At 45.4% G+C, this 19,856-nt stretch overlaps 2 protein-coding genes across 2 annotated transcripts in view; one reads left to right on the top strand and one right to left on the bottom strand.

Annotated features, from left to right (window-relative positions):
- The window catches only part of LOC149437931 (chymotrypsin-C-like), a 47,284-nt gene extending 38,196 nt beyond the window's left edge, over window positions 1–9,088 (top strand). Inside the window, exon 8 of the mRNA XM_089660426.1 lies at window positions 8,943–9,088. Coding sequence (XP_089516552.1) covers window positions 8,943–8,960 — 18 coding nt within the window. The 3' untranslated portion in view covers window positions 8,961–9,088. The remainder of the gene's footprint in view (window positions 1–8,942) is intronic.
- A 5,506-nt stretch (window positions 9,089–14,594) lies between these two features.
- Window positions 14,595–19,856, bottom strand: part of LOC149437930 (uncharacterized) — a 7,061-nt gene continuing 1,799 nt past the window's right edge. Inside the window, exons 2-4 of the mRNA XM_089660436.1 lie at window positions 19,453–19,513; window positions 18,822–18,854; window positions 14,595–14,845 (exon numbers count right to left, since the gene is read on the bottom strand). Coding sequence (XP_089516562.1) covers window positions 14,643–14,845; window positions 18,822–18,854; window positions 19,453–19,513 — 297 coding nt within the window. The 3' untranslated portion in view covers window positions 14,595–14,642. The remainder of the gene's footprint in view (window positions 14,846–18,821; window positions 18,855–19,452; window positions 19,514–19,856) is intronic.

Here is a 19,856-nt window from a genome sequence, read left to right as displayed (position 1 = left end):
ATTTAAAAAAGAATATATACATAGATGTCTTTCTGACTATTCCTGACCAGGGGTGGACTGACCATTTGGAAACTCTGGCACTGCCCGAGGGCCTGGGTTCTGTAGGGGTCCCATGAGATGCCCCTGGTACCTTTTATTGGCTTTTTCATAGGCTTTTTTGGGTATGGGTGAGGACACAGGGGCCCCATGATCCCCTATTGCCCGGGGGCCCCATGAGTTGTCAGTCCGCCCCATACCTAAAGTGGTTGTAAACATCAGACATGAAATATGAATAAAGCACATCCCTCTATAGTGTGTCCTTGTCTCAGTCCAGAGTAGTAAGTGTCATTTCTGCCTGCTTCTTCCTTAATCTGCTATCAGCATGAGTCACTTCTGACAAGTTTTCCTGACACCAAGAGAAAAATGGTGACAGAACAACAATGCTGCTATCCAAAGGTGACCCATCCATTCTCTAATACAGGAGGTGGCCAGATCACCAGGTGAAAGCAGAGGGGGGAAAAAAGCCTACAAAAAGAAAACAAATGCAGCCACCACATCTACTTAATGGTAAAGTGTGATATGTGGGGCAGCACAGTGGCTGAATGGTTAGCACTTCCGCCTGGCAGTACTCGGGTCGTTGGTTCAAATCCCAGCCACGGCACCTCCTGCCTGGAGTTTGCATGTTCTCCCTGTGCCTGCGTGGGTTTCCTCCAGGTTCTCCAATTTCCTCCCACACTCCAAAGACATGCTGGTAGGTGAATTGGCTCCTGTCTAAATTAGCCCTAGTATGTGTATGTATGAATGTGAGTTAGGGACCTTAGATTGTACGCCCCTTGAGGGTTAGGGACCTTAGATTGTACACCTCTTGAGGGTTAGGGACCTTAGATTGTACACCCCTTGAGGGTTAGGGACCTTAGATTGTACACCCCTTGAGGGTTAGGGACCTTAGATTGTACGCCCCTTGAGGGTTAGGGACCTTAGATTGTACGCCCCTTGAGGGTTAGGGACCTTAGATTGTACGCCCCTTGAGGGTTAGGGACCTTAGATTGTACGCCCCTTGAGGGTTAGGAACCTTAGATTGTACGCCCCTTGAGGGTTAGGGACCTTAGATTGTACGCCCCTTGAGGGTTAGGGACCTTAGATTGTACACCCGTTGAGGGGCGGGGACTGATGGGGCATTGACAGCTGCCATACATACAGTTGTGTTCAAAATACTAGCAGTCAGACATCACTAACCGGATCAATCGCTGTTTTTGATGGAAATGATATTTCTACGCGGCAAATAATTTCCTAGCAGGTGTAGTAGAGTAATAGAAATCCAACAGACCCGACAGTCATGACATGCATGCTGCTGATTCTGTGTCATTGAATCACTCATTGAAAGGGGCGTGTTCAAAATAATAGCCGTGTGGAGTTCTATTAGTGACGTCATTCATTCTTTGATAAACAGGTGGCAATTATTGCCCTTATTGAAGGAAGGAAGGCAGCAAATGTTGGACATGCTGGTTGCAGTGCATTTCTCTCTGAAATTCTGAGGAAAATGGGTCGTTCCAGACATTGTTCAGAAGAACAGCGTACCTTGATTAAAAAGTTGATTGGAGAGGAGAAAACATATAAAGAAGTGCAGAAAATGATCGGCTGCTCAGCTAAAATGATGGCAAATGCTTTAAAATGGCAACAAAAACCTGAAAGACGTGGAAGAAAGTGAAAAACTACCATTGGAATGGATAGAAGAATAGCCAACATGGCGCGGACTCAGCCAACAATCAGCTCCAGGAAGATGAAAGAAGGTGTGACGTTCCCTGTGAGGACTCAGCCAACAATCAGCTCCAGGAAGATGAAAGAAGGTGTGACGTTCCCTGTGAGGACTCAGCCAACAATCAGCTCCAGGAAGATGAAAGAAGGTGTGACGTTCCCTGTGAGGACTGTTACAATTAGAAGACGCCGATGTGAAGCCAAGCTATCTGCAAGAAGTCCCCGCAAAGTCCCACTGTTGGAGAAAGACGTGTGCTGAAGAGGTTACAATCTGCCAAAGAGCACATTGACCGGCCTAAAGAGAAATGACGCAACATTTTGTGGACTGATGAAAGTAAGATTGTTCTTTTTGGGTCTAGTGGGCGGAGACAGTTTGTCAGACGACCCCCAAACACTGAATTCAAGCCACAGTACACTGTGAAGACCGTGAAGCATGGTGGTGCAAGCATCATGATATGGGGATGTTTCTCATACTACGGTGTTGGGCCTATTTATCGCATACCAGGGATCATGGATCAGTTTGAATCCATCAGAATACTTGAAGAGGTCATGCTGCCTTATGCTGAAGAGGAAATGCCCTTGAAATGGGTGTTCCAACAAGACAACGACCCCAAACACACCAGTAAACGGGCAACATCTTGGTTCCAGACCAACAAGATGGACGTTATGGAGTGGCCAGCCCAATCCCCGGATCTTCATCCAATAGAAAACTTGTGGGGTGACATCAAAAATGCAGTTTCTGAGGCAAAAGCAAGAAATAGAGAAGAACTGTGGAATGTGGTCCAATCATCCTGGGCTGGAATACCTGATCACAGGGGCCAGAAGTTGGGGGACTCCATGCAACACAGATGTACAGCAGTTCTCAGAAACAGTGCGACTACAACCAAATATTCATGAAGTCATTCAAAGGAAAGCAAAATCTTCAAACATTTCTCAGTTTATATAGTGAATGTTTGAGTTTGTAAAGAAGAATACAAACACGGCGATTTTTTTGAACCGTCTAATATTTACTTTTCTTCCATTTTTTTAGAGGAACAACACAAATTTGATGTATTTTTCGTCATGTTGTGATTTGGAATAGAATGTGTCGTGTTCCCAATGCATTTGTGTGGATGGAAATAAAATATTAGAAGGATTTTCAGCTTTTTTCACTTTTTTCAACACACTGCTATTATTTTGAACACAACTGTACAAACCTTACTTCCAGCCAATGCAGCAGATTCCTGACCTTCATGACATGCCTCTCGTACAAGTTTTATACTTTATATCTTTCAAAGAATGATTTGTGAATCTGGAACGTCCGGGAAAATTGAATCAAATGAATGACACCGCTGCAAAAAATGTGGTGTTGAACAGGATGCCATTGTTTTACATGTGGAGTCAGGTGCTTCTTAGGTCAACAGAAGGCTATTTAGAAACAATAAATTGTAAATCCAGCCGGACACGGCCATTGTTATTGGGTTATTAATCCCTAAAATATTTTATTTACCATTTTATATTTTACTTTAACATCAAAAACATATGAAAAACCAACCTAAAATTAACCATAAGCCACCGGGGGCGTCCCTAGGGTTGGTGTCACCCCTCCAACGATCCCCGCAGGATGGTTCTGATCTGCGGATTGAGAATAATGGATCGGAGTCTGATCCATTATGCTCCCCAATCTGCAGATCCCATCCATCCTGCAGGGATCTTTGGCTTGCAACCTATAGGGGGTCAACTGATCTCTCCATGAGCTCCACGAAAAGCAAAAATAACCACAAGCCACCATAGGCATCTCTAGGGTTGGTGTCACCCCTCTGACGATCCCCGCAGGATGGATCTGATCTGCGGATTGAGCATAATGGATCGGAGTCTGATCCATTATGCTCCCCAATCTGCAGATCCGATCCATCTTGTGGGGATCTTTGGCTTGCAACCTGTAGGGGGTCAACTGATCTCTCCATGAGCTCCCCAAGCCACCATAGGTGTCCCTAGGGTTGGTGTCACCCGGAGCGGTAACATGTGGTGTCATCCCTCCGACGATCCCCACAGGATGGATCAGATCTGCGGATTGGGGAGCATAATGGATCGGACTCCGATCCATTATGCTCAATCGGCAGATCCGATCCATCTTTTGGGGATCGTCGGCTTGCTTTAAAACTTTCCTTTTTGCGGAGCTCGTAGAGAGGGTCCGGTATCACCCTGTACGATAGGTGGCACCCCCCAGCACCTGCCTAGGGATGCCACCATGACTCAAGCTTCAAATGTAACCTACAACTAGTCCAATAACAAAACAAGTGTCAAGGTCCTACCTTTTCCCTGAGGTTATGTTACTCCATGTGCTGGCGTCCATCTTGGATTCTGCTGTGCATGATGGGAATCCTTTTATGCCTTCAGGTCTCTGTGGTCCATCCCCCAGAGGGGTGTGGCTGATGACATATAAGCCTGTGGCCCGCACATGCTCTTTGCACTTGTGTCTTGTGTCTTGTTGTTGCTATTACTCTGTTCTGACTCTTGTGACTCTCCTGGTATCTGATTTGGCTTGTGACTTGACTATTCTTTGTATTCTCCCTTGATCTGACCCTCTGTTGCTGAACCCGGCTCGTGACCTGTGATTCTCTGTCTACTGTCCTGTACTGTTTTGTCCTGTTGTTGTTGACCCGGCTTGTCTGACTACTCTTTTGTCTCTTCCACCAGCTACACGCCATTGGCGGCGGCCATTACCGCAGCTGAGGTGTCTCGGGGGCCGCGACCTAGTTCCTGGCTGCGTCAAGTCCATCCCCACAATCAGGGGCCCTGGTGAAGGGCAGCCTGGGACTTAGACTCCGTGCCCTGAGGGACTTTGGTCTGTGGGTAGTGGTTGTCGTCAGCCAGTGCGTTACATTGTTAGGCCTGCCTGTCCGTTCCTCGGCCCCTGCCCTGACAACAAGTCATCGACCCATCGAAGGAGACCCAACGGGAGGGAGGAGATGCTGTAAGGCAGATGGTTTCCAAACTGCGTCCTGGGGGCAGATGTAGCTCTTTGCTTGCTTTTATCCACTGACACCAACAATCGGTCATTACCCCCCCCTCATTTTGTTGCGAAGTTGCCCCAACCAACCACCGAGAATGACGGAGGACATGCTCCCATTTGAAAAGATGTTGGGTTCCAGTATGGCGCCAAAACATGTTACTTCTGGGATATACAAGATTCTTGTTCAATTTGGGGGGGTAGGTCTTCCACTGTTCTTAGAGAAATGGGAACAAAAATGAATGAATCACAGAAAAATCAAATGTTCACATTAACACATGGGGCGGGTAACATGAACACGGTTGAAATGAATTATAAATGTTGAATGAGGTGGTATTTGACACATAAACAATGAGTAGAAGTTTCCCCGTTGTGTTGGAGGGGATGTGGATCTAAGGGGACAATGGCACATATATGGTGGGACTGTCCAAAAATACAGGGGTTTTGGCAAGATGTCATCCAGTTCATGCAAGAGATATTGGGGAGAACTATCCAGAAGGATCCATGGGTGTGTTTGTTCTGTAGGACAGAAGAACCAGTGAAGCAGTATGACCCCCGGATAACATCTATGCGGGTGGTGCCACTAGTTCTAATGACACGTCGCCCGCACTGGGAAACGTAACCGTACTGGGAACCTCGACTGCGTTTTTCAAAGAGGCGCAGGGACTTCTTTCCCTGCGTGTCACGGGGCACGGGAGTCCATTCAAATGAATGGGCTCTCGTGCACATGCAAAACGCGCCCGCACGGCCACATAGGTGTGAACCGGGGGTAAAACCAGTGTATCATACCATCTAATATAATCTATGGGCATCACAGTGGCTAAACGGTTAGCACCAGGACTGGACTGACAACTCATGGGGCCCCCGGGCAATAGGGGATCATGGGGCCCCTTTGTCCTTGCCCAAACTCAAAAACGCCTATGAAAAAGGTACCAGGGGCCACCTACTGACCCCGGGCGCTCGGGCAGTGCCCGAGTTTCCAAACGGTCAGTCCGCCCCTGGTTAGTACTTCCGCCTGGCAGTACTCGGGTCGCTGGTTCGAATCCCAACCACGTCACCACCTGCCTGGAGTTTGCATGTTCTCCCTGTGCCTACGTGGGTTTCCTCCGAGTACTCCGGTTTCCTCCCACACTCCAAAGACATGCTGGTAAGCGAATTGGCTCCTGTCTAAATTGGCCCTAGTATGTATATGTATGAATGTGAGTTAGGGACCTTAGATTGTACGCCCCTTGAGGGTTAGGGACCTTAGATTGGACGCCACTTGAGGGTTAGGGACCTTAGATTGTACGCTCCTTGAGGGTTAGGGACCTTAGATTGTACCCCCCTTAAGGGTCAGGGACCTTAGATTGTACGCCCCTTGAGGGTTAGAGACCTTAGATTGGACGCCACTTGAGGGTTAGGGACCTTAGATTGGACGCCCCTTGAGGGTTAGAGACCTTAGATTGGACGCCCCTTGAGGGTCAGGGACCTTAGATTGGACGCCACTTGAGGGTTAGGGACCTTAGATTGTACCCCCCTTGAGGGTCAGGGACCTTAGATTGGACGCCCCTTGAGGGTTAGGGACCTTAGATTGTACGCCCCTTGAGGGTTAGGGACCTTAGATTGTACGCCCCTTGAGGGTTAAGGGACCTTAGATTGGACGCCCCTTGAGGGTCAAGGACCTTAGATTGGACGCCCCTTGAGGGTTAGGGACCTTAGATTGGATGCCCCTTGAGGGTCAGGGACCTTAGATTGGACGCCCCTTGAGGGTTAGGGTCCTTAGATTGGACGCCCCTTGAGGGTTAGGGACCTTAGTTTGGACGCCCCTTGAAGGTTAGGGACCTTAGATTGGACGCCCCTTGAGGGTTAGGGACCTTAGATTGGACGCTCCTCGGGGGCGGGGACTGATGTGAATGTACAATATATATGTTAAGCTCGGCGTACATTGACGGCGCTATATAAGTACCTGAAATAAAATTTTAAAAAAATTTGCAGTGCAGCTAAAAGGCTTATTCCTACGTTTTAGCGGCTATGGGAGCCTCCAACAATGAGGGACTGGTTAGACTGGGTGGCATATATAAATAAGATGGAGGAGTTATGCTGGCGAAAATCGTCCGAAAAAAAAATCAGCCGATTTTTGCACTGTTAGTGGGTTAATTGGTCGGCCATTTTTCGGGTTTTTTGTACAGTTTTTTTATCGGTCATGTTCAAAAATTCGCAGTTGATTTGGACAATCGGACAATTTTCCCAGCAATGATGGGCAAATCGGCTGATCGTTTTACCAATAAAAAAATCTGCTTATGAGCCGAATGCTGGATTCAGTAAAAAGAATCCAGCATTCTGTTTACTGAATCCCATTAATAAGATATTTCCTCAGTTCTAGAAATGGAATGACAGTCCCTAGTAAATGCACACACACATGTATATGTGTATATATATATATATATATCAGGGGCGGACTAACAACTCATGGGGCCCCCGAGTAATAGGGGATCATGGGGCCCCTGTGTCCTTGCCCAAACTCAAAAAAGCCTATGAAAAAGGTACCGGGGCATCTCATGGGGCCCCCTACTGACCCCGGGCCCTCGGGCACCGCCCGAGTTTCCAAATCAGTCCGCCCCTGATATATATATGGTCAGTCCGCCCCTGATATATATATGGTCAGTCCGCCCCTGATATATATATATAAATTTTATTTTCCCTCTGAATCTTTCCTACGAATTGGAAGTCCAGTCCTAGCTATTATATTTTACATGAAAAAGTCATGCTGTTGCAACAAATGTATCCATTTGTATCCAAATAAAAACATGTTTTTAGTTGAATACAAATGGATACATTTGTTGCAACCACAAGATTATAATAGCTAGGACTGGACTTTCAGTTTGCAGGAAGGATTCAGAGAGAAAATCAAAATGATATATACAATCCCTGTACGTATTTCTGTCACACTGGTGGCAGCATCCACGGCGGGAACGACCGATTTTTTGTTTATCGCTTGACAATTCGGCAGATAAACGACCCATCTATGGCCTGCTTTACACCATATAGATGTCCAATCAACTGAATTTCCCACAGGTGGACTCCAATCAAGTTGTGGAAACATCTCAAGGAGGATCAGGATACACCAGAGCTCAATCGTGAGTGTCATGGCAAAGGCTGGGAATACTTATGTACATGGGGGGGGTTTTTGTTTTTTATTTTTTTTTATTTTTCGTTTTTTATTTTTAATAAATTGCAACGATTTCAAAACGGACGTCTTTCACGTCGTCCTTATCGGGTATTGTTTGTAGAATGTTGAGGGGAAAAAATGAATTGAATCCATTTTGGAAGAAGGCTGTAACATAACAAAATGTGGTAAAAGTTCAGCGCTGGGAATACTTTCTGGATGCGTTGTAGAATCCCATCTGCTTCCCAAATGTATGTAGGAGACGTCATTTATATCTTTGTCTATGTTTTCGTTAATTGAACTCCAACCATTAAAAACCTGACTGGGACTCCAAACTCACACTTTATATATTCATATTTCACTACATAATCATCCAGTAAAGAAAAGAAACTTAAAAGCAACAGAGAAACATCCCCAACGCCTGTCGTCTTGGTACAAAAATACAAACCCATTTTATTCACATATGGGGGTGGTGGTGGAAGGCTCTCTTGGCCGGGGTAGGGGGGTTGGGTTTATGGTCAATGTCAGGCTTCCCAGCGGTGTAGGTGGGGGTTCTGGGCGGTTTTTGGGTTGCCTAGGGCAGAACAAAACCTAAATACACCATTGGTCTTTCCTGACACTATCTGAACCCAATAAGTTGATCTTGGTGCCACCAGACCACAGAACATGGTTCCAGTAATCCATGTCCTTATGCAGGCCATAGATGGGGAGAAAACCCCTTTAAAAAAATGAAAAATCGATCGTTCAATCGGCCGACGTTACCAGGAACGGTAAAAAAAAATCGCCCGATTTTCATCCCATCTACAGCCGGCAAAAAGTGTCTCTGCAGAGAACTCCGCTATTTCTTTGACAGTTCTTTGACATTTATAGCGGCTGCAACATTGTATCTATTTGTATCCATTTCAGATACAGATGTTTTTATTCGGAAATAAATAGATACATTGTTGCAGCCGCTATAAATGTCAAAGAAATAGCGGAGCTCTCTGCAGGGACACTTTTTGCAGGACTGGAATTCTTCTTCTTCTTCCTCTTCTTCTTTTTCTTCTTCTTTTTGTCTTCCTCTTCTTGCAGAAAATGGCCAACAACTAAAAGTCATCTCCCACGGACAGACCGCACAGAGCGGACGAACCGCACAGACCGCAGCACACTCCATCTACTCCTTTATTATCTAGACGATTCTTTGAATTTATGATCCAATAAAGATAAGTGAAGGAACAGATCCACCTTGTCTCTGAATCCTGTATCTTGATTTTTGCTTCCATTGGTTGGGTTGTCCTGTAAAGGTGCTGCCATCCAAGGCAGCCAATCACATCTCACTTCCCTGAGGTCAGATCACAGAAAGATCATTTCGGATTGGTTGCCAGTCCTTCTTTTAAGAAGAATTCCAGGTGTGGTATAGTCAGGGTCGGTGCTAGACTATTTCACACCCCTGGGCAAGACCAGCTACTTACACCCCCCACTAAAAAAAAAACAAAAAACAAAAAAAAAACTTCACCTGTAGTTCTACTTCACCCCTCCTAGCACACATCTTTCCCTTCAAATTGTACACCCTACCAAATATGCTCTCCCCTCAAATCCCCCCTCCAACCACAAATCCTTTATCCCCACTCAAATCCGCCCTCCTAGCCAGGGGCATATCTACCACGGAGCAAACAAAGCATTTGCCTAGGGCGGCAAATTTTAGGGGGGCGGCAACGCCCCCCGGAAGAAGGGACCTTTTGAGCAGCGGTGGACAGAGCCATGCAGGGCCGCCATTGGTACTCTTGCAGTGGCCCGGACAGCAGGAGGATCGATCTAAGGAGGGCTGTTGCAGAGCGACGCTCCTGTACCTCTCCCTCCAGAATGAAAGAATGAGAGAGAGAGAATGAGAGAGAGAAGAAGAGAGAGGAAGAGAGAGAAAAACATGAAAGAATGAGAGAGAGAAGAAGAGAGAGAAGGAGAGAGAATAAAGGAATGAGAGAGAGAATATGTGAAAGAGAATGAGAGGGAGAAGAAGAGAGAGAGAGAAGAAGAAGAGAATGAAAGAATGAGAGAAAGAGAATGAGAGAGAGAAGAAGAGAGAGAGAGAAGAAGAAGAAGAAGAGAATGAAAGAATGAGAGAAAGAGAAAGAGAGAGAGAGAAGAGACAGAGGAAGAGAAAGAAAAACATGAAAGAATGAGAGAGAGAAGGAGAGAGAATAAAGGAATGAGAGAGAGAATATGTGAAAGAGGATGAGAGGGAGAAGAAGAGAGAGGGAATGAAAGAGAGAGAGAGAGAGGGGGGGGAGAGAATGAGAGAGAGAAGAAGAGAGAGGAAGAGAGAGAAAAACATGAAAGAATGAGTGAGAGAAGAAGAGAGAGAGAAGGAGAGAGAATAAAGGAATGAGAGAGAGAATATTTGAAAGAGAATGAGAGGGAGAAGAAGAAGAGAATGAAAGAATGAGAGAAAGAGAATGAGAGAGAGAGAGGAGACAGAGGAAGAGAAAGAAAAACATGACAGAATGAGAGAGAGAAGGAGAGAGAATAAAGGAGTGAGAGAGAGAATATGTGAAAGAGAATGAGAGAGAGAAGAAGAGAGAGGGAATGAAAGAGAGAGAGAGAAGAGAGAGAGAAGAAGAGAGAGGAAGAGAGAGAAAAACATGAAATAATGAAAGAATGAGAGAGAGAAGAAGAGAGAGAAGGAGAGAGAATAAAGGAATGAGAGAGAGAATATGTGAAAGAGAATGAGAAGGAGAAGAAGAGAGAGAGAAGAAGAAGAGAATGAAAGAATGAGAGAAAGAGAATGAGAGAGAGAGAGAAGAGACAGAGGAAGAGAAAGAAAAACATGAAAGAATGAGAGAGAGAAGGAGAGAGAATAAAGGAATGAGAGAGAATATGTGAAAGAGGATGAGAGGGAAAAGAAGAGAGAGGGAATGAAAGAGAGAGAGAGAGAGATGAGAGAGAGAATGAGAGAGAGAAGAAGAGAGAGGAAGAGAGAGAAAAACATGAAAGAATGAGAGAGAGAAGAAGAGAGAATAAAGGAATGAGAGAGAGAATATGTGAAAGAGAATGAGAGGGAGAAGAAGAGAATGAAAGAATGAGAGAGAGAGAATGAGAGAGGAAGAGAGAGAAAAGCATGAAAGAATGAGAGAGAGAATGAAAGAATGAGAGAGAGAGAAGGAGAGAGAATAAAGGAGTGAGAGAGAATATGTGAAAGAGAATGAGAGGGAGAAGAAGAGAGAGGGAATGAAAGAGAGAAAGAGAGAGAAGAAGAGAATGAAAGAATGAGAGAGAGAGAATGAGATAGAGAAGAAGAGAGAGGAAGAGAGAGAAAAACACGAAAGAATGAAAGAATGAGAGAGAGAAGAAGAGAGAGAAGGAGAGAGAATAAAGGAATGAAAGAGAGAATATGTGAAAGAGAATGCGAGGGAGAAGAAGAGAGGGAGAGAAGAAGAAGAGAATGAAAGAATGAGAGAAAGAGAATGAGAGAGAGAAGAGACAGAGGAAGAGAAAGAAAAACATGAAAGAATGAGAGAGAGAAGGAGAGAGAATAAAGGAATGAGAGAGAATATGTGAAAGAGGATGAGAGGGAGAAGAAGAGAGAGGGAATGAAAGAGAGAGAGAGAGAGAGAGAGAGAGAGAGAGAGAGAGGAGAGAGAGAATGAGAGAGAGAAGAAGAGAGAGGAAGAGAGAGAAAACATGAAAGAATGAGAGAGAGAAGAAGAGAGAGAAAAGGAGAGAGAATAAAGGAATGAGAGAGAGAATATGTGAAAGAGAATGAGAGGGAGAAGAAGAGAGTGGGAATGAAAGAGAGAGAGAGAGAAGAAGAGAATGAAAGAATGAGAGAGAGAGAATGAGAGAGAGAAGAAGAGAGAGGAAGAGAGAGAAAAACATGAAAGAATGAGAGAAAGAAGAAGAGAGAGAAGGAGAGAGAATAAAGGAATGAGAGAGAGAATATGTGAAAGAGAATGAGAGGGAGAAGAAGAGAATGAAAGAATGAGAGAGAGAGAATGAGAGAGAGGAAGAGAGAGAAAAGCATGAAAGAATGAGAGAGAGAGAAGGAGAGAGAATGAAGGAGTGAGAGAGAGAATATGTGAAAGAGAATGAGAGGGAGAAGAAGAGAGAGGGAATGAAAGAGAGAGAGAGAGAGAAGAAGAGAATGAAAGAATGAGAGAGAGAGAATGAGAGAGAGAGAAGAAGAGAGAGGAAGAGAGAGAAAAACACGAAAGAATGAAAGAATGAGAGAGAGAAGAAGAGAGAGAAGGAGAGAGAATAAAGGAATGAGAGAGAGAATATGTGAAAGAGAATGAGAGGGAGAAGAAGAGAGGGAGAAGAAGAGAGGGAGAGAAGAAGAAGAGAATGAAAGAATGAGAGAAAGAGAAAGAGAGAGAGAAGAGACAGAGGAAGAGAAAGAAAAACATGAAAGAATGAGAGAGAGAAGGAGAGAGAATAAAGGAATGAGAGAGAATATGTGAAAGAGGATGAGAGGGAGAAGAAGAGAGAGGGAATGAAAGAGAGAGAGAGAGAGAGGAGAGAGAGAATGAGAGAGAGAAGAAGAGAGAGGAAGAGAGAGAAAAACATGAAAAAATGAGAGAGAGAAGGAGAGAGAATAAAGGAATGAGAGAGAGAAGAGAGAGGAGAGAGAATATGTGAAAGAGAATGAGAGGGAGAAGAAGAGAGAGAGAGAAGAAGAAGAGAATGAAAGAATGAGAGAAAGAGAATGAGAGAGAGAAGAAGAGACAGAGGAAGAGAAAGAAAAACATGAAAGAATGAGAGAGAGAAGGAGAGAGAATAAAACAATGAGAGAGAATATAAATCAATGTGTGAAAGTCCAATATATATATATTGGACTTATTGATTTATAGACATTTATTTGCACTCTTATGTTTGATTTATCCCGTATCATTTTTGGAGTTAGAGTTGCTGTTGTATTAGTTGAGGTGCTTTTCTAAAAACCAGCTTGTTTCACGGTGTTATATATTTGTCACACGAGTGATTTATATATTGGATTTTCACATATTGATTTATAGACATTTATATGTTTTTTAGCGCACTCTTATGTTTGATTTGATATTTATATTTGAACACATTTTTCCTGGAGGTTTTAGAGGTTTCCCTCTTTATGCTGGCAGCTATTCATCCACACTACCATTAACCCGGCGCTCGTGTGTTTTTACTTGTGGAATTCCTCAATGATCTCTGCTGCAGGTCGGTCACACTCGCAGGCCTGTGATTGGACGACGAAAGGAGAAGCAGCAAGACTGATGAGCTCCACGTCCAGCACTTTGCTCTCCGTGGTCCTTTTTAGCACTGCCGATTGGCCGATTGTACTGCTTCGCAGGTGCAGGCGGTGCGCGCCGCACCAGGTGACACCTACCACACGGGGTGACACCGGACCCGCTCCACGAAAAGGTAAGTTGTAAAGAAAGCCGACAATTCCTGCAGGATCGTTCGGATCTGAGGATTTGGGAGCATAATGGATCCGATCCATCCTGCGGGCATCGTCGGCTTTCTTTACAACTTACCTTTTCGTGGAGCGGGTCCGGTGTCACCCCCCCGTATAGGTTGCAAGCCGATGATCCCCGCAGGATGGATCGGATCTGCGGATTGTGGAGCATAATGGATCGGATCCATCCTGCGGGCATCGTCGGCTTTCTTTACAACTTATCTTTTCGTGGAGCAGGTCCGGTGTCACCCCCGTATAGGTTGCAAGCCAATGATCCCCGCAGGATGGATCGGATCTGCGGCAGGGGCGGACTGACCATTTGGAAACTCGAGCACTGTCCAAGGGCCCGGGGTCAGTAGGGGGCCCCATGAGATGCCCCTGGTACCTTTTTCATAGGCTTTTTTGAGTTTGGGCAAGGACACAGGGGCCCCATGATCCCCTATTGCCCAGGGGCCCCATGAGTTGTCAGTCCGCCCCTGATCTGTGCATTGGGGAGCATAAAGGATCGGACTCCAATCCATTATGCTCAATCCGCAGATCCGATCCATTCTACGGGGATCGTCGGAGGGGGTGTCACCAAGTGTTATCGCATCGGGTGACACCAACCCTAGGGATGCCCCTGTTGCTTCTCCATCTCCTGGTCTGAGCTCTGCTGTACAGGGACTGCACCCGGGAGGGACTGCAGCCGGGGCGGACTGACCATTCCTGCACTCGTGCACTGCCCGAGGGCCCAGGGTCAGTAGGGGGGCCCCATGCGATGCCCCTAGTACCTTTCATAGGCTTTTTTGGGTGTGGTTTGAGTGTGGGCGAGGACACGGGCCCCATGATCCCCTCTTGCCCGGGGGCCCCATGAGTTGTCAGTCCGCCCCTGATCTGTGGATTGGGGAGCATAATGGATCGGACTCCAATCCATTATGCTCAATCCGTAGATCCGATCCATCCTGCGGGGATCATCGGAGGGGGTGTCACCAAGTGTTATCGCACCGGGTGACACCAACCCTAGGGACGCCCCTGTTGCTTCTCCATCTCCCGGTCTGAGCTCTGCTGTACAGGGACTTCAGGAGGGGCGGACTGACCATTCAGGCACTGCCCAAGGGGCCAGGGTCAGTAGGGGGCCTCATGATATGCCCTTAGTACCTTTCATAGGCTTTTTTGGGTGTGGTTTGAATGTGGGTGAGGACACAGGGGCCCCATGATCCCCTATTTCCCAGGGGGCCCCATGAGTTGTCAGTCCGCCCCTGGACTGCAGTATAATTAAAGTACCGCAGTTTTTTTTGTTTTTTAACTATTTCAGCACAAAGAAATTCAAACACCGCAGATTTGAGATGAACATTCTTTATAACAGGAAATAGACTTTTTTTTTCCCATCAGTCACAATGTCTCAGTATCTTACATTCCTCAAGTGAAATGCATCTTAAATATTTGTTAGAATAAAAGATATACCCCTTGGCACAAAGACAGAGTTTCTTTTCTCTCCCAATACATCTTTGAGGAGGCAGTTCTGCGATGCAGTAAGGTTGGCACACGCTGCCATATTTTTCAACGCTGTTTTCCATTACGCACGGAGGAGCTGAAAAAAGAAGATAAATACAAACGTGATTCACGGGGAACGATATCCGGCATTATCTTGTATGGAACCTCCAAGCAGAAGAACACGGCTGCTTTAAGAGGACCTGTCAGTAACTTTAATAGCCTACATCCCTGGTGTCCGACCTGCGGCCCTTTGGTACGCTCTGTGCAGCCCTCGCGGCCCCTGCAGACACCAGTCTGTGTTTCCCTATTGCTTTGTTACAGTAGTCTGCAGTCTCTGACCATCTCCTGTACTATGTCTGTAGTCTCTGACCATCTCCTGTACTATGTCTGCAGTCTCTGACCATCTCCTGTACTATGTCTGCAGTCTCTGACCATCTCCTGTATTAGGCGGACTGACCATTTGGAAACTCTGGCACGGCCCGGGGTCAGTAGGGGGCCCCATGAGATGCCCCTGGTACCTTTTTCATAGGCGTTTTTGAGTTTGGGCAAGGACACAGGGGCCCCATGATCCCCTATTGCCTGGGGGGGCCCATGAGCTGTCAGTCCACCCCTGTCTATAGTATGTACTATGTCTGCAGTCTCTGACCATCTCCTGTATTAGGTCTGCAGTCTCTGGTCATCTCCTGTACTATGTCTGCAGTCTCTGACCATCTCCTGTATTATGTCCGCAGTCTCTGACCATCTCCTGTATTATGTCCGCAGTTTCTGACCATCTCCTGTACTATGTCTGCAGTCTCTGGTCATCGCCTGTACTATGTCTACAGTCTCTGACCATCTCCTGTACTATGTCTGCAGTCTCTGACCATCTCCTGTACTATGTCTGCAGTCTCTGACCATCTCCTGTACTATGTCTGCAGTCTCTGACCATCTCCTGTATTAGGTCTGCAGTCTCTGACCATCTCCTGTACTATGTCCGCAGTCTCTGACCATCTCCTGTACTATGTCTGCAGTCCCTGACCATCTCCTGTAGTATGTCTGCAGTCTCTGACCATCTCCTGTACTATGTCTGTAGTCTCTGACCATCTCCTGTACTATGTCTGCAGTCTCTGACCATCTCCTGTACTATGTCTGCAGTCTCTGACCATCTCCTGTACTATGTCTGCAGTCTCTGACCATCTCCTGTATTAGGTCTGCAGTCTCTGACCATCTCCTGTATTATGTCCGCAGTCTCTGACCATCTCCTGTACTATGTCTGCAGTCCCTGACCATCTCCTGTAGTACAGTCAGGTCCATAAATATTGGGACATCGACACAATTCTAACATTTTTGGCTCTATACACCACCACAATGGATTTGAAATAAAACAAACAAGATGTGCTTTAACTGCAGACTGTCAGCTTTAATTTGAGGGTATTTACATACAAATCAGGTGAACGGTGTAGGAATTACAACAGTTTGCATATGTGCCTCCCACTTGCTAAGGGACCAAAAGTAATGGGACAATTGGCTTCTCGCTGTTCCATGGCCAGGTGTGTGTCATTCCCTCATTATCCCAATTACAATCAGCAGATAAAAGGTCCAGAGTTCATTTCAAGTGTGCTATTTGCATTTGGAATCTGTTGCTGTCAACTCTCAAGATGAGATCCAAAGAGCTGTCACTATCAGTGAAGCCATCTTTAGACTGAAAAAATAAAACAAACCCATCAGAGAGATAGCAAAAACATTAGGCGTGGCCAGAACAACTGTTTGGAACATTCTTAAAAAGAAGGAACGCACCGGTGAGCTCAGCAACACCAAAAGACCCGGAAGACCACGGAAAACAACTGTGGTGGATGAGCGAAGAATTCTTTCCCGGTGAAGAAAACATCCTTCACAACAGTTGGCCAGATCAAGAACACTCTCCAGGAGGTAGGTGTATGTGTGTCAAAGTCACCAATCAAGAGAAGACTTCACCAGAGTGAATACAGAGGGTTCACCACAAGATGGAAACCATTGGTGAGCCTCAAACACAGGAAGGCCAGATTAGAGTTTGCCAAACGACATGTAAAAAAGCCTTCACAGTTCTGGAACAACATCCTATGGACAGATGAGACCGACATCAACTTGTACCAGAGTGATGGGAAGAGAAGAGTATGGAGAAGGAACTGCTCATGGTCCTAAGCATACCACCTCATCAGTGATCATGGTGGTGGTAGTGTCATGGCGTGGGCATGTATGGCTGCCAATGGAACTGCTTCTCTTGTATTTATTGATGGTGTGACGGCTGACAGAAGCAGCCGGATGAATTGTGAAGTGTTTCGGGAATATTATCGGCTCATATTCAGCCAAATGCTTCACAACTCATTGGACGCTTCACAGTGCAGATGGACAATGACCCAAAGCAGACTGCAAAAGACACCAAAGAGTTTTTTAAGGGAAAGAAGTGGAATGTTCTGCAATGGCCAAGTCCATCACCTGACCTGAATCCGATTGAGCATTTCACTTGCTGAAGACAAAACTGAAGGGAAAATGTCCCAAGAACAAGCAGGAACTGAAGACAGTTGCAGTAGAGGCCTGGCAGAGCATCACCAGGGATGAAACCCAGCGTCTGGTGATGTCTATGCGTTCCAGACTTCAGGCTGTAATTGACTGCAAAGGATTTGCACCCAAGTATTAAAAAGTGAAAGTTTGATTTATGATTATTATTCTGTCCCATTACTTTTGGTCCCTTAAAAAGTGGGAAGCACATATACAAAGTGTTGTAATTCCTACACCGTTCACCTGATTTGGATGTAAATACCCTCAAATTAAAGCTGACAGTCTGCAGTTAAAGCACATCTTGTTTGTTTCATTTCAAATCCATTGTGGTGGTGTATAGAGCCAAAAATGTTAGAGTTGTGTCCATGTCCCAATATTTATGGACCTGACTGTATGTCTGCAGTCTCCGGTCATCTCCTGTACTATGTCTGCAGTCCCTGACCATCTCCTGTACTATGTCTGCAGTCTCTGGTCATTTCCTGTAGTATGTCTGCAGTCTCTGATCATCTCCTGTACTGTGTCCGCAGTCTCTGGTCATCTCCTGTACTATGTCTGCAGTCCCTGACCATCTCATGTACTATGTCCGCAGTCTCTGGTCATCTCCTGTAGTATGTCTGCAGTCTCTGGTCATCTCCTGTACTATGTCCGCAGTCTCTGGTCATCTCCTGTACTGTGTCCGCAGTCTCTGGTCATCTCCTGTACTATGTCCGCAGTCTCTGGTCATCTCCTGTAGTATGTCCGCAGTCTCTGGTCATCTCCTGTACTGTGTCTGCAGTCTCTGGTCATCTCCTGTATCATGTCCGCAGTCTCTGACCATCTCCTGTATCATCCCCATAGTCTTTGACTATATCCTGTTGTATTTCTGCTGTTTCTGATAACAAATATTCACAAAATTTTATGTGTGGCCCTTTGGTGATGTCAGGAGGTCGCACTTGAGGTCCCCCCATCTCAAGAAAGTTGACACCACTGATCTATATTATTAAATTCCTGGCGTGTCAAAATATACAGCAACAGGATCCTTTTTCAGAAAAGCTCCACCTTTAATCATTAAAAAGCCGTCCTTGTCCAGTCAGAGATATTGTCCAGGTTGAGATGATGTCATCAGTCTGCTGCAAGCAAGAGGAAGGATTTCCCCAGTCTCCTCTCGCTAGCAATCAGACTGTACATTGTAAATCTGTACACCCGCTGTGCCCATTATGAGGGGTTCCCACCATCCCTGTGCTGAGTTCCTGGGTCTGTACGCCCGCTGTGCCCATCATGAGGGGATCCCACCATCCCTGTGCTGAGTTCCCGGGTCTGTACGCCCGCTGTGCCCATCATGAGGGGTTCCCACCATCCCTGTGCTGAGTTCCCGGCTCTGTACACCCGCTGTGCCCATCATGAGAGGTTCCCACCATCCCTGTGCTGAGTTCCCGGCTCTGTACACCCGCTGTGCCCATTATGAGGGGTTCCCACCATCCCTGTGCTGAGTTCTCAGCTCTGTACACCCGCTGTGCCCATTATGAGGAAAGCAAAATCTAAATCATACTAAACTTCAGCATTCACACTTTACTTACGTGGTGGCTGGGGGTTTCCTTGGCATTCAAAGCCTTGTGAAAAAAAAACAGATTTATTACACATTTCAGTTATACAATATTATCAGTTTCTTTCGCTTTCTGTGGGGAAATCTGAAAACGTGAGGATGAGAAGTAATTCTGAACGTACAAAAAAGACAAAAGATAAAACAATGAGTCCAACGGTAAACTAATAGTATATATTATGGACACAATGTAGCCACTAAAAGAGGTTCCCAATCTGTATGGTAGAATCTGAATCATTCCTCTCATACACAATGGTGAGATTCCCTCTCTGCGAGTTCAGTAATAGGCGAGAGCTGTGACACTAAACTGATTCCTGTGATGCACACAATGATAATTGTTTCATTCAAGCTGAACCCGGGGCAGATATTTGTTTTTATATTCATTTATTTCAGGTACTTGTCTATATAGAAGTCAGCCCACCAGTCTGGCTGTACTGTATGGCAGGGGTGGGGGGAAGGGAACGGACTAACAAACCCTCTGGATGGGAAAACAATTGATGGAAATACAGACTAACATTATATTTACATGTTTATCCCGGAGTTCAGATGTAATAATTATATACAGTATACCGTGTATATATATATATATCTGTATACAAGGAGATCACCTTCTATGAAGAACAAGAACAGAAGCAGAGCAGCTGTGAGCAACTTCATAGTGACTGATATCTGCAAAACAGAAGAACAATTATTCCATTATTCATCTCTGGAGTGCGGAACAAACATTAACCTGAAGATCAGATAATCACATCTGTCGTGTCCGTCCGTTTGTCTGTCTATCTATTATCTATCTATTATCTATTATCTATCTATTATCTATCTATTTATCTATCTATATATCTATCTATTATCTATCTATTATCTATCTATTATCTATCTACTATCTATCTATTATCTATCTATCTATCTATCTATTATCTATCTATCTATCTATCTATCTATTATCTATCTATCTATCTATCTATCTATCTATCTATCTATCTATTATCTATCTATCTATCTATCTATCTAT

This window comes from Staurois parvus, unplaced genomic scaffold (assembly GCF_062004578.1).
Source record: "Staurois parvus isolate SC_StPar_1 unplaced genomic scaffold, SC_StPar_1.0 ptg001242l, whole genome shotgun sequence".
Lineage (NCBI taxonomy): Eukaryota > Metazoa > Chordata > Amphibia > Anura > Ranidae > Staurois > Staurois parvus.
Note: the sequence above shows the minus strand (reverse complement) of the source record. Positions and strands in the feature narration are given on the sequence as shown.